At 42.0% G+C, this 14,694-nt stretch overlaps 5 protein-coding genes across 5 annotated transcripts; 3 read left to right on the top strand and 2 right to left on the bottom strand.

The window, feature by feature from the left end:
- Window positions 1-3,848: 3,848 nt before the first annotated feature.
- Window positions 3,849-4,718, top strand: YND1 (Golgi apyrase; the record flags this gene model as incomplete). Its single annotated transcript, XM_064822917.1, has 1 exon — window positions 3,849-4,718. The coding sequence occupies one exon, from the start codon at window positions 3,849-3,851 to the stop codon at window positions 4,716-4,718; it is 870 nt and encodes a 289-aa protein (XP_064679517.1).
- Window positions 4,719-4,735: 17 nt separating this feature from the next.
- BRX1 (Ribosome biogenesis protein brx1) lies at window positions 4,736-5,297 on the bottom strand (the record flags this gene model as incomplete). The annotated part of the gene is made up of 3 exons (XM_064822916.1): window positions 4,736-4,879; window positions 4,937-5,086; window positions 5,145-5,297. The coding sequence occupies 3 exons, from the start codon at window positions 5,295-5,297 to the stop codon at window positions 4,736-4,738; spliced, it is 447 nt and encodes a 148-aa protein (XP_064679516.1).
- A 152-nt stretch (window positions 5,298-5,449) lies between these two features.
- On the top strand, window positions 5,450-7,184 carry SIS1_1 (Molecular chaperone (DnaJ superfamily); the record flags this gene model as incomplete). The annotated part of the gene is made up of 5 exons (XM_064822915.1): window positions 5,450-5,471; window positions 5,529-5,720; window positions 5,775-6,379; window positions 6,437-6,754; window positions 6,810-7,184. The coding sequence occupies 5 exons, from the start codon at window positions 5,450-5,452 to the stop codon at window positions 7,182-7,184; spliced, it is 1,512 nt and encodes a 503-aa protein (XP_064679515.1).
- A 641-nt stretch (window positions 7,185-7,825) lies between these two features.
- On the top strand, window positions 7,826-9,804 carry ATC70_003556 (uncharacterized protein; the record flags this gene model as incomplete). The annotated part of the gene is made up of 9 exons (XM_064822914.1): window positions 7,826-8,026; window positions 8,080-8,153; window positions 8,219-8,251; window positions 8,313-8,384; window positions 8,443-8,828; window positions 8,892-8,960; window positions 9,024-9,288; window positions 9,357-9,494; window positions 9,561-9,804. 9 exons carry the CDS (start codon window positions 7,826-7,828, stop codon window positions 9,802-9,804), a joined length of 1,482 nt encoding a protein of 493 aa, XP_064679514.1.
- A 210-nt stretch (window positions 9,805-10,014) lies between these two features.
- ATC70_003555 (uncharacterized protein) lies at window positions 10,015-14,422 on the bottom strand (the record flags this gene model as incomplete). The annotated part of the gene is made up of 11 exons (XM_064822913.1): window positions 10,015-10,075; window positions 10,154-11,976; window positions 12,045-12,080; window positions 12,142-12,249; window positions 12,304-13,016; window positions 13,075-13,358; window positions 13,422-13,482; window positions 13,540-13,899; window positions 13,962-14,019; window positions 14,071-14,204; window positions 14,284-14,422. 11 exons carry the CDS (start codon window positions 14,420-14,422, stop codon window positions 10,015-10,017), a joined length of 3,777 nt encoding a protein of 1,258 aa, XP_064679513.1.
- Between the last annotated feature and the right edge of the window lie 272 nt (window positions 14,423-14,694).

Here is a 14,694-nt window from a genome sequence, read left to right as displayed (position 1 = left end):
GTGTAGCAGCATAGATGATGTTTATCGTATCACATCACATCTATGTTTACAAGTCCAGTCAATTGTGTGTGCACAGGTGCCTCAGGAACTACAATACATTCAATCTCCCTAATGTCAAGATATCGAGATCCACCTACACTACATGAAACATATCGACTTAGGTGGCCTCTCAACAAGCTATACCAACAATCCATAAGGCCCCAGTGGCCTGCTATTTATATACCATCTCAACGTAGTAGTCATTGACCAGGGATCTACCATATTTAAGCAAGCTAGATGCCCTGTAATAAAGAAGCTCTTTGCTTTCGTTTTAGATACAGTTGACAACTGATTATTATCATCGACTTATTATTACGAATTCATCATATGTGAAATTTCGACATTTTGACAAAAAACATGTCTTCATATTTTTGCAAATAGCCCATTATTTTTGGTCATAAATCTAAATGTAACCAGCATCATTTGATACGCCTTCATTGACTTCTTATAGATGCATTAGAAAGTAAAGTATAACAACGACAGTTTTTATAGCCAAATTTAGCAAAAACGTTTAAAGAATGTGAGATCAAGTCAAATTTGACACGTAAATACCCACTGCACAATTTTAAATTAAAGTGCAGCCGTTATGACGGCTGCCACGGCAGAAGACTGAGGCCAAATCTACTGGCCGTGACGTCGAATAGGCCGCTCTCTCATTTTCCCGTGCCCCCTTTTTTTTACCTTTTTTTGTAAAATGCGTTTAGTGTCAAACCATGGCAGTTTTGAAGCTCTTTTGATTGAAAATGGCACTCTAGCTTCTAATAACGCTGCCCTGTACTGTTAGAAAGATTTGATACTGCTTCTTTGAAGTGGAATATAGTAGGTACCATTCGATAACGAGCACTGGAAGGCGTAGAATTAACACAAACTGAATTTGTTCACTAGGTTTTGATAATTTCTTGCCTGTTTGGCGTGGGTGCCGCTGTCATTACTTCTCTGCTATCTCGGCTGCCTGCTTCTTTGGTTTATCACGTCTGGTAACTACTTCTTTGGTCTCTGTCTCTGGCGGTTGCTTCGTTAGTCTCTGTCTGGTATCTGGTGTCGCTCGTTCTTCGGTTTTTCTATGGTGTTGGTGTCGTTGCTACTGGTGTTGTTGCTACTGGTGTTACTGCTGCTAGTTTGGTCTTTCTTGGCCTGTTGTCTCTGTTGTATGCTTGTTCTTTTGTCTATCTCTGGTGATTGCCTATCCTTTGGTCTATCTGTGGTTGTGGTAAGTGGTAAGTAACTTTTTTTCTTGTGGTCGCAATGATATACAGCTTCTCTGGACGTTTGTATTATTGCTTCCTTTCTCGTGGTAATGCATTCGTAACGTTTGCTTTGTTGCGCTTTTTTTTTTCTTTTGTTGGCTGTGATATGATCAGCTCAACGGATGCTTGCAATGTTGTTGCTTCTTATGTATGAACAACAAGCATAATATGCTGCTATATATCTGCATTGCCGTTGTAATATTACTTTGTTATATGGTCGTGGATTGTTGTTTGTGTTGCCTCTGTCGCTTCACATGAAACAACATTAGTAGTCATTATGTTGTATTGCACACTTATAATACTGCTGTTGCTCATGTAATTGTGCGTGTTTGTGTTGCTTTACATCCGACTATTTCCCTGCACGTTGCTCATGTATGCATTTTTGTTGCAATAACAAGGAGCTGTTCTGAACATCCTTGATGATGTATTTGTTTTTATGCTTTTCTTTTGGCTCACTTTTTTGTGTGAGTGTTCCTTTTTTGCTTACAAACTACTATACCCCTATAGTACATTAGTATGTTCTGTTCTTCCTTTTCTTTCTTTTATTATGTTCTTTGAAGCATACCTTTTTTACGTTGTGGTGGATGTGCCTATCGCTGAAGCTCAACAAGACTCTATCCGAGGCTAGGAGGTAGATAGGCTGCCTCCACTTGGTTATCACTACTTACTTTAGTGATGATTGAGGGTCTCAACGCCAGAATCTAAAAGCTAGGTGGTGTAAGTAAGGCATGCTCTAGCACCTGAGGGAAATTTGATGATAGTTACAGCTATATACTATATATAGCGGAGCTTAAAATTTTGCCTCACATCAAAACAGGGGGAAACCCTCGCAATTTTTTTTAGGTCAGCGGAGTTTTCAAGCGATTTGATTGGCTAAAGCTTGGGAGTAGTGAAATTAGATAGATGTATGTTTAGAATAACGAAATATAGACAAAGGAAATAAAATTAGAACTGAATATATTTATATGTTATTCCAAGATTGAATGAGGATTAAAATTGTTGTAAATTTGCAAGTTATTTATAGTTATTTGGCAGTGTCGCCGCAGCAATAGGATCTTAGTCTTGTATGCGGGATAATTATAGAAGCCTTAAACCAGCTAACAAAGATGTGCTGCAAGAAAGCTCACGGACCACCGGCCAGGAACGAACAACAAGAATGATCCAGGACAGAATGCAATTCTTAGCTTAGTAGGTTATACGCAAGAACATTTGTCAAAAGTAAAACCTGCTTTTAGGGACGATAGGTCATAGGCGCTACCACACTTCAGGAACCAGGATACAGATTAGCCATTTGATCGCACGCCCTAGACAATGTACACAAGCAATAGCATTAAATAACGGTACTAGGGCCTCTGCGATACTACTGTTCCATTGTCCCAGCAGAATATTTTTTATCCATAATCATAGTGATAGTATTTAGGGATAGAGTCGAAGAAGAGGCTACACTGGCTAGCTCTGATAGATGATAATACTACAATAAAGTTTCTATCGTTGTCTGTTGTTTGCTGCTATCATTCCTCCGAAGAAACACTTTATTGCCTCTGTCTGACAGTCTTGCTATGGTCTTTTTGATTGGCCCACCACTAAAAGTAGTGTTGTAGTAATCAATCAGGTTATGGTGAGGTTGAAATGCGGAGTGAGGCATCCTTAGACGCTACACTCCAGATGTAAATTACGAGATTGCCAAGCTAAGCAGATTGGCAGCTTTCCATATTACACATTAGTCATTACCAGCGATGCCAAAAACTCATTATTTTCGCTTTTTTAGATCATGGAATACTGCAAATGCAAATTTTCTCAAAATACATAACTTAGATTTGTTTGCTGCTTGCGACATGAAGAAGGACTAAACAGCCAGATTTATTTATATAATGACAGAACGAATAATTGAGAAAGACCAGATCCTGTTACTAACTGGAAGTTACCGCCAACCACTCAGCATTTGGCATCATTGTCATGGGATTAAAGGCACAGTAGCGTATGAGTCAAGTGAAGAGGGCCCAGCATGTGAACCTATATTAAAGTACTAGAATCTAATTCCACACTCGTCGTTTCTCAATGAACACAATGATTATCCACAAATAATTTGCCAGGCCCAATTATTATTCATTATACCCCAACAGTACACATATCAAAATAATGAAATCTTTGTTCCAAGATGAAAAAGCTTGGATATCAGAACTATAGTGTTGACCGTTTCAAAGAGTATAACGTTACCAGGAGCATCACGAATGTTTCATGAATTTTCATTTCCTACCAGGCGGACATGCATTGCTTTTTTCTTCGCCATTAGGAGAGCAAGATGGCGTAAACGTTGTCCAAATCATTGTTTTATAAGAAATGAATATGCGAAACTTTTTCAGAAGACAATTACATTCTAAAAATGTGCCTGATATTGCCAACATGGCACAGGTCTCCTTTTTGAGTGCGACTTCTTCTCAATGCAGGGACTTTGCATCACCTTCCCGAAACGTCGAACAAAAGAACCAAAATTATATAAAATCTCAGAGATCAGATCATACCGAATGCCAGATTATACATTATAGAAAAACGACCATTGTTATGGTGAAGAATCATTACGAGATAATTGGTCTAAAAAACCCTGAAAGCAGCCCTTTAATTTTGATGGTTCATGGCGCTGGCGGTGATTTGCATCACTATAAAACTGTCACTTCAACACTTGTTGAGCAAGGTTATCGTGTCTTATTGATCGACGTACGCTATCATGGTTTGTCTCAGCCCAAAGAGGATGATACAAAAGACCCAGGAAAGACTTCCTGGACATTTGACGATGTTTTACAAGATGTTGACACTATGCTGACAGACATCAAGGAAAAGCATTACCAAGGTGTTGATCAAATTCAACTATTCATAGCAGGCCTTTCTATGGGAGGTATGATTGCATTACTATATGCTGAAAAGGAGAGCAAGCGCAAGAGAGAGGATGGCATTCATCTGGCTGGCATTATTCCAATCGCATCGGGCATCCCTCATCTAGAAATTCCTCGATTGGGTTGGGATTTGTACGCTGAAAGAAGAGCTACTTTAGAAGACCTGACATGGACAAGGTCAGCTATTATTCAATCATCGATTACTCCTTACGGTCAAGATCAAACGAGACGAGCTATGGAGCTTATATCAAATCATGCATTGTATGAATGCCTGGTTGCTATAGCGACCATGCTTCCCAATCCTTCAAACCCTCCTGTTTCTTATACCGTGAGATCAAAGTTACCGACGTTGTTGTTGATCCCGGAGCAAGATGTTCTAACCAAACCTGAAATGGAATTATTGTATCAGCTATGTGTGGAGCAAGGTGTTAATGCTGAACGTGCTTATATTCAGAATGCTGGACATATGGTTATCTTAGATCAAGGAGAGCAAGTGGGTAAGCACATTTCAGCATTTTGTAAACGCATCATCCATGAATAAATATATAGCCCTTTTATTTAATTTTGTTTTTTCATGCCCTCTTCTTCCTCTAATCTCTTTTGTGATTGTGATAATAAAAATGTACCAGCCAAGATGAAACTGGCGCCAATCCACCATCTTAGTGCTAACGGCTCATCGAATACGAGATATCCCAAGATAGCCTACATGTAAAAAAGTATTCAGCTATCATTGATGCACAAGCGTGTCTGTTAGCTTACGGATGCACTGAAATTCACAGCTCCGTTTACAATGGAAACCTGCACAGACGAAGTTGCAGCGTTGAGAGCCTTTGTGAATGTAGTCCACATGACAGAATTGCAGCCAAATATCAGAGCAAAACAAACGCCCCTCGTTATCAACAGAGATGTCTAATAAAGACATACATTAGCATCTTGATGTAGAGGCACAACATTTCTTGTATTTTACATGTTCAGGAACAGCATTGAAGTGTCCCGAGATGTACGAGTGGAATACAGCAGTTTTTTCATCAGAGAAAAGCTTTGCAAACACTGAAGATAGAGCAGCAAAGAGCCCCGAGACGATTGCAAACGGAATAAAGGATGATGTTGATTTTGCCATGGAGAAACAGTGTCTGTATGCGTGCTTGATACATGAACCTTTCCACCCTTTCAATGTGACCGTATAAAAGCTGGACATGATGAAAAAATTTGGAATGATGGCTCTCAGATACGCGTATTTTCTCTTTCATCAATCACTTTGAGAACGACAACATGAATACCTTCGGCTCAACAGGTAAATGGATGCTTTCTGTAGACAAAAAACGCAAGTAATTGACACTTTGTTAACTAGCTAATACACAATCGTCTGCTGGCACATTGTTTGGAGCCACACCTGCAGCGCCTGCTACAGGTAGTCTATTTGGCTCAAGCAATACTAGCAGTTCTGCAGGCACATTATTTGGATCGAACACTGCCAACTCTTCAGCAGCAGGTACACTGTTTGGTGGTGCAGCATCTGCTGCTCCTGCTACGTCTACTGCCGGTAAAGCTTGCTTGGTGCCAACCCAATGACATCCATTCACAATGATATCTATAGGATTTGGAGGAGGATTTGGATCTACACCAGCAGTTAGCACAACGTCAGCCTTTGGAACGTCTGCAGCACCATCGTTATTCGGAACACCCGCTACATCTACAGCAGCACCTTCCACTGGATTTGGCGGTTTTGGAGCAACCACTACATCTACAGCAGCACCTTCCACTGGATTTGGCGGCTTTGGAGCAGCTGCTACATCTTCTGCAGCACCTACTACTGGGTTCGGTGGGTTTGGAGCACCAGCTACCTCCACAGCAGCACCCACTAGTGGATTTGGTGGATTTGGAACCTTGACCTCACAGCCAGCAGCAGCCCCTTCAGCATTTGGTGGGTTTGGAGCCACTGCAGCAACTTCACAGCCTGCTACTAGCACAGCAGGAGGCTTTGGTGGATTTGGAGCAACGACCGCAAACACATTTGGTGCAAACACTACAGGAGGATTTGGAGGATTTGGAGCCAAACCACAGCAAACAGGATTTGGCGCGCCACAACAGCAGCAGCAACAGCAAGTAGGAGCTCCTCCACCAGTGCAAGAGAAAGTCTGGCAAGAGCTTGCGTTGATCAGAGCACATTTCGACCCTAATTCACCCTTGTGTCATTTCAGAGTAATTCAAGCCCTTCTGTATACATGCTGGAACAAAGAAAACTGACACAATTCATAGCATTACTTTTACAACATGGTTCCTCCTAACGAAGTGCACTTGTACGTTCGCCCTCAAAATCAAGACGAGCAACTATGGAACGAAGCTCAACGCAAAAACCCAGATCCCACAACGCTGGTCCCTGTATTGGCAGTTGGATTTGATGATATCCTGAAGCGTATGGAAATTCAATCGAAACAGCTGGAATTACATCAAGAGAAATTGAGAGAGACTGCAGAGAGATTGGCACATGTGCAGCGTCGACATGAATTGGGCACACTGGTCAAATTAGATGAACATAAACGTCGCCATACAGAATTCACCCAGCGATTATTACGAGTAAGTCAACCTGCTTGTCTAGTGAAAACATGTGGTTTCTAATTCGTTATGCTAGCTTCTTCGATACAGCCAAGTTTTACGCTACAAAAATTTCCCACTCTCTGCTGATGAGGAAAAGTCAATGCGACAATTGGATGAGTTGAGCAAATACCCCAATAGACCAGAAGAAATGAATCAGAGATTGATGGCAATTAGAAACCAACTAGAGGCAATCAAAGCACGCCAAATGGGACATGCCAACCAAGGCAATGGATCTGAAGTCTGGCGCACTGTGAATGAAGAGGATTTGAATGCCATTGCCAAGGTTTTGGAAGACGAGCAAAAGGGCATCAAACATGTAGAAACCATCTTGAGGTCAGACACAAAGGAATTAGACTTGATTGAATCCGCTTTAAACGAACGTCGTAAATCGTACATGACAAGACACTAATAATGAAAATAAAGTATACTATTGTACATGAAAAAAGAAACGATACATGGCCAAATACAGCAATCCATCGTCGCTGTTTCGTGAGACAGATATACATTGCACAATAGTAAGATCTACAAAATAAACAGCAACCCGGGCTTTCTGTAATTGATTGTGTTCATCTCTCTCTCTCTCTCTCTCTCTATAACATCACCTTAACTATGCCATTGCGTCTGCCCCTGTTGCCTCAAGAGACCAATTTATATACAGTCATGACAACTTGCAGGCGATAGCTCTGATTTACATTACAATGAATAAATAAATGAGGCGATGAAATGACACTGTATTACAATTCAGCTAATTTACCACATATAATAAGGCAGTGTAACTTGTTTAACACGAGCTCGATTATTGACTTTGGTGTGGTTGTATAATCAAATGCCATTTGATGTGGGATTGTACAAAACACTGTTTTAAGGAGACATGTTTGTTGCAATTCGAATAAAAATAAAGAAATAAAAGGCACTCAGAGATTCAACGAGAGGGAGATTTTCCAAATCTTGTACTACACGCTGTATAGTATTTAAGACAACTTGCCTCTCCCCTGCTCTTTCCTTCTTCTTTTCTTTACATTTTTACAAAATCTCAATTCAATTCATACAATGAAATCCCTGTCCATCATTTCCAGCATTGCACTTTTGATCAGTGCTGTCGTAGCTCAAGAAGGTGCTACTGTGCCCACCACAGGAGCTGCTGGTGCCTCTACCTATTCTTGTGATCCCAACACCTGTAAGATTGCCAACAACTGCCTCTGTGCATCTCAATCCCCTCCTGGTGGTCTCTCACCTGCAGATACACCTCAAGTAATGTAGACAAACACAGCCCATTGACAACAAGCTCACTCATCCATTTGCAGTTTGTTACAGTTACTTTTGATGATTCAGTTCAAGAAACACTGGCCAAGACCGCCTTGTCCATGGTCAATGTTACGTAGGTTTATTTTTAATCACACATAATTTGCTATTTATAATTTTAACTTGATGTCTAAACAACAGAAATCCCAATGGCTGTCCTGGTCACGGTACCTGGTAATTTAACTGCTATTTTTGGATCTATTACCAAAATTACTAAATGCAATCGTCTGTGTAGGTTTGTCTCGATGGAATACACTGATTTCTCATTGGTTCAACAATGGTACGCTGCTGGAAACGAGGTTGCAGAGTAAGTGTTATGCACATACAGGATCATGTTCAGACACGTTGACATTTGGGATCAATAGTCATACCTTCTCTCATGTCGGTACTCCCTCCGCCGAAGAAATCAGCAGCACCAAATCCATGTTGAATGCTTATGGCGGTATTCCCAACCAAAAGCTTCAAGGATTCCGCGCACCCTTCTTGAATTACACCAAGGACACTTTGAACATCCTTAGCCAACAAGGTTTCTTATACGATTCTAGCTCCAGTGCTGTCACCGACGACGCCTACTGGCCTTACACTCTGGACAATGGCATGGCAAATGATTGTTGGACCGGTATTTGTGCTGCTGGCCAAGTCAAATTGCCTGGTCTTTGGGAAATCCCCATGTATTCAGTCCTTGACAATGCCAGTGTACCTCAATTGATGGATGTCTATCTCGCTGGTTCTCCCGCTGATGTTCAACAATGTAAGCTTTTTCATTTCAGTCGAACGTTTCACAAATGCACATTTTAACCATCGTCATTTAAAGGGAGTCAAGCTGCTTTCGACAAGCATTACAACGGCAACCGTCAGCCATTTGGTATCTACGTGCATCCCAGTAAGTATAAATAGTAAATCATACACCAAAGAGTCAAATGTTCACCCAGCTCCTCGACATCAGCCCATTTAACCACATATGCCGGTCTTCCCGATCCCAAGGACATGTACAATGGTGTGATAGAATTCATCCAATCCATTGCTCAAAAGCCCAATGTCTGGTTTGTCACCAACCAACAGTTATTGCAATACATGAAGAACCCCGTCAAAGCCTCTGAACTCGGTGCTCAAGACTACATGCAATGTAAGCAACCTGTTATTCCCAAGGAAATCTGTAACGGTCTCGACGATGATCACAATGGTTCAATTGACGATGGCTTAGTCAACAGGTAATAAATGCCCAATTTATTTATGCAGAAACACAGGCCTAACCTCATTTATTTCACCCATATGATAGTTGCAATTTCGGTACCACTAGCATGAAGACTTGTTTCAACTGTCCTGCCACCACTCCTACATTGAGCAATCCCACCCCAGCCTCATCTGTTCAAAATGGTACTGCTGGCTACCGTTATCCTATTCCTGACAACTGCGAGTAAGTATTTTGTTTCTTTACAAAAGAGGAAGATGGAAATGTATTTATAAAAATGCTTATTTTTAGTACTACATGGTGGGATCCTATTGGAAACACCTGTCTCTGTACCACTGCTGATTGTCAATTGAAGAGCATTGCTGTCTCAAAACCTAATACCACCACTCCTGCTGGCGGATCAAATGGTACTTCAGCCAACAATGGCAGCTCCTCCAACGCCCATACTAGCGGCGCTGCTATGAACACTGTTGGCCCTATCACTGCCTCTGCCCTGGTTGCTGGTTTGATGGTTGCTGCCGGCCAATTGCTCTAGAAAAAAACCACATCCTTTAATTATTACTTTTTTGTTCTTTTACCTCATTAATGCCATAAAAATAAATTGCTAATTTTACACGTATATAATGATAATTTATTGAATGTATATGATATTCGCATGATTTTTTCTAGTTATAGAACTGATATGGAGGTAGAGATGGAGGAGAGAAGATTAAAAAAAAAGAATAGCATACTAGCAAATGGCCTGTTACAAAGAATTAGCCACTTTTTGTTTGATTTCTAAAATTGTATTCAAAAATTCGGTATCGCTACAATAACAACAGCAACAGCCTCGAGTTAGTATATCCAGTTCCATAGTGCTGCTCAATATAAATTGTATCACTTACTTTCTGTTTTCTGAATTCGCTGATGACAAGTTGAAGATGCCGGCCATCATCTGTTCTGCCACTGCTTGAGTGACAGTAGGCGGAAAATCACGCAATAGACGCAAGCATTCGACAATCTCATCCAGCATGACATTTCTGGATGCACTGCAAATACAGAGTCGTAACAACCCAACTACGGTGCGCTCAACGACCAAGACACTTTGCTTGTCTGCAAATTCCAGGATACCAAAAATGTACTCAGTAGCGTAAGGCCACAATTCCTCGATTCTATCTGCATTGCGCACAGTAATAGTGATCATGAGCTCCAAGAATAAAACAGTGGCAGGGTCATAGGCAATCGTGATAGTTGCCTTCTTCATGTTTTCTGTGTCGTATCCTACTGAGCGAATGGCTGTCAACAGGCTTTTGAGAGTGTCTGTCTGAAGTGTGCTGATGTCTGTAAACAACTCTTCCAATTTGCATACTGCTATACAATCCACAGCACACATGGTGCTCTCCACTTCTTCATCTGTCGGATCACGGCAATACGTTTCATCGCTAGAGTAGGGTGAAAGCAGATAGGATGACAGTGTTGACAGTAAGGAGCCGTCGCGACGATTGGCTTGCTTTACAGGTTTGGGGCTCTTGGGCTTTAATGGGATGCTGGTGGTGCCTGATAGAAAATCCTCTACTTGCAGCATGGAGCTTGGTAGCAGTGAATTGAGGAACAGGTTTCGAATGATTTGCAGTATCTTTGGCCATCCCTTTCTAAGTGAATCGCCATGTCGAGTGACAATAGTGAACATGACAACAGCAGCTAGTTGACCCTTGTAATTGCGTCCAAAGCGAACAGCCAGTTTGCTAACCACGTACTTTTGACCTGCAATATCCACAATAGGATCAGGCACAGAGGTATTGCCATTGGCATTTTCCAGTAGACCGGTCATGGTGGCCAAGTTGACGATAATGCTGTCAAATACATCGTACAGCTCGAAATGAGCTGCTAGGCTGGCACATTGACGGAATCCAGTGATGGCCTTTTCCAACGTATCATCATCTTGTGCTGTGTTGAATACATAGGAAATAGCTGCAACTACGGGTTTCCAAGACAGCTCAAACACGGCTTTATCATAGGTGGAGGTGTGGCATTGGATGAATTGTCCGCACATGGTTGATCTGTGTTGCAGCTGCTTCCACGCATAGTTGAAGCCTAACAGACCTTCGTGCTCTTCAGGCATCAGAATTTCGTTTTGCTGGATGGCTTCATAGATGGATACAAGGTACTCTCTGGGGAAATCCTTCTTGTCATTGACACCACTGACGTTGCGAATGTATTGGTCTACCGACATACGAGATTGACGTCTGATCTGAGGACTGTGCTGATCTACATTCAGCATGATGACAGAGTAAGCTAGAATTTCGGCAGCCTCGATATTAGCAATCTCCTTAGGCCCAGAAGCAAAGTATGTGGCTGCAAATGCCTCTGTCACTCGCATGATTTGCTGTGATTCACCAGGCAAACGGAATGTCTCCAAAATCATACGCATGGCTTCATCCATACGCTTGCCTGAGAAGTTGAATTGCTCCATGTAGGCTCTCAATGTCTTTACGTTTTCAGGTCGACCTAAATACTCTCCCAATGCCTTCTTGTCCAACTGCTGAGTGGATCGCAGAAAATGGGACAGACTGGTGTTGATATCCCCGCTCTCATCCGCTTTAATGACGCTGTTTTCGACCAGGAATTTGATGCCCTTCTTGGGCGATTCATTGAACAGCCTGGACCCCTTGAGAATGAGCCTCTTTCTCGTCTTGCGTTCCAGCAAATCTTGAACAGAATCAAGCTCCTAGTAGCAAGTTAGTATATAATGATGAGTCTCTGCTAGTTAAATCAATGCCAAAGAATGCATCTTACACATACAACATAGTCATCGTCGTCCGTGTCATCCTGCTGTTTGCGATACATAAGCATCAGCCAGTGTGTCCCATTTGTTTAGCACTGCACAACATACCTGGTTCTCTACACGGTCCATCATTTGCGAGATGAATGTCAATAATGTATCCAGGCACAAGACATGCGAGCTCATCAGAGAGTAGGTTTGATGATCAGGGAAGGAATTCTACATGGCGCATGTGAGTCTAAACAGATTCAACCATGCAACTGCATGACTAACCTTGCTCAAAAACTGGATGAGCTCCTCAAACAAGTCGCCACACGTCAAATCACAATCATAGTTGTACCACAGATCAATCATAAAAGTAGGCTTGCGAGCAAACTGAACCAAGCTCTCGAGCAAGAGTTCACGCACTTCGCCAGTGATGACCATATGCTCTGAAGAGGAAGAGTACCCTTTGCTGTTTCTTGGATAATCAGTCGACTTGCCCAGAAACATGTTGGGTGAAGCGCTTCTCACATCGGTTGCTGCAGTGCTCTCTGAATCCACGCCATTTCTTATAGACACAAAGCTTATGTTGCCCTCGTCATCCACATCGACTGACACACCACGACTGCCCGCTCCTGAAGAAGGCGATAGACGCTCAATCAAAAAGAAGATAAAAAGCTCCTGCTGCAATTTCAAATAAGGTCGCAACGTGTCAAACACAGTGGTAATGATACGCAGCGAGTAGGCTAGTAAAGGTGTTGAATCTGTCTTTGCTAATTGGAAGACAAACTTGCAGAAATCGTCTGTGATCAAGGATCGAAGTGATTCAAAGCGGCCAATGCTTCTTCCTCCTACTTCAAAAGCGACATTGAGAATGCTGAGAGCCATTAAACGCATAGAGTCTGTGTGTTTGTGTTCGTGAGGGTTGAGCAATGATATCAGGACTCGAAGCAGTTCACGAATAGCGGGCAGTCCATAGGCTCGCAAGGTGGTGGGTTCCACTACTAGTAAGTTCGATTTAGTTGAGGCAGTGTACTCGACTACTGCATCATGTTATATTACCAGCTGTCACTTGGGGTATCTCTTCTGACTTTTGTGATTCCACAAGCACATCCTTCTCTGCTTGTTCTTGTTCAGTGTCTTGAGCTGTATCTTCTGTCTCAGTATGTGCTGCCGCATCCACTGCGTCTGTCGGTGTACTTTCAGCCTCTATCGTATTCTCTGCTGTGGATTGTGGAGTGGGTGATGGCGAGGGTTTTGGTGTACTCATATGAGGATCAGCTGGTTCTTCAGTGCCATCATTAGGGGACTCAACAAATTGCCATTCGTCCTCTAGATGCTTCAATCTATGTGTGTAAAGCCAATGAGCCAGCCATCCATGCAAAACCTACACAGTGTAAGAGCCTCACCTCTCAAATATCGCAATCACCATGTTTATCATGACATGTTCAGCAGATCTTCTCAGCATTTCTAATGTAGCATATAACATTACGACCTTGTATACACGCTTGTACACTCTACACTTACCACTCAATCTCATTTGACAGCACATACTGAGTCCCGTTTCCATCATCTCACACACGGCTTCATCACTCAGCACTTGCCCACACTCACTTGTGATGGCCATCTGCAATACTTGTAACATGCGAAGTAATACAAGCTCATCAGAAGCAGCATCAGACGCCTCGAATTTACAATGCGTTGCAGCAGAAGAAAGGGCATTCATGGCAGCAGACACTCTGGGATTGTGGACACCCACAATACCGTAGTGCAGCAGTTTTTCCACACTGCCTAATGCTGTGCCTGCAATGGGCCCTGTTGTGCTTCCAGAACGAATCACCTCCAGAAATGGAGTCAGCAAATTAACTGCATCGATATCTCGAACATCTAGGGGTATTTGTTGAGCAATGACGAATCTGTGCTGCTACAAGTGTGCTGATTGAATTTACCAGTTACAGTTTCCATGTAGGTTCTTAGGTTGGTAAATCCTTGCATCAAAGGGTTTTCCTACACTTTGAATCAGTACTCATGTCTACGCTTGATGATAACCACACATACCTCTCTGGTATTCGAGTCTTTTGTATTCATTTGAGCGCTACGTAATCCCATGCTGTTTCCCAAACTACCCATTCTTAATCCATTGACGCCCATACCAGACCAGCGTGCATTTTTACGCATGGCACTTGTAACGGCTATCATTAAAATACAATGTTAGTTTGCTGTTTGCTGTAGTTGTAGTTGTAGTTGTAGTTGTAGTTGTGCTTTGCTTACCAATGATTTCAGCATTGATAAGCTGTGGCCAGGATAACTCTGACTTGATTTTGGTGTCGCTAGTGTTGCTGATAGAGTTTTGTATTTTGCTATCATCTGCTGGTAAGGTGATGGCAGACCTGGAAGTGTCTGCAGTCATCGAAAATGGTTGTGATGAGTATGTTGAGACCATTCTTTATATGACGAAAACAATAAACGAGCTTCTGCTATAAATGGTTTATGTTGCTCTAAATGAATTGATTTCCAAAATGAAAGGCTGAACAAAATAGATAAAAAAAAAAAGAGGAAAAAAGAGGAGGAATTCGACTTTTATGTAAAAACGAATTTACACACACACACACACTCAGCACATTTTAGTGAGGCACAACGCAGACACAGACAGGATTTAGACATATCAGAATCGCACACATA

Source organism: Mucor velutinosus, assembly GCF_035048745.1.
Source record: "Mucor velutinosus strain NIH1002 chromosome Unknown tig00000165, whole genome shotgun sequence".
NCBI lineage: Eukaryota > Fungi > Mucoromycota > Mucoromycetes > Mucorales > Mucoraceae > Mucor > Mucor velutinosus.
Note: the sequence above shows the minus strand (reverse complement) of the source record. Positions and strands in the feature narration are given on the sequence as shown.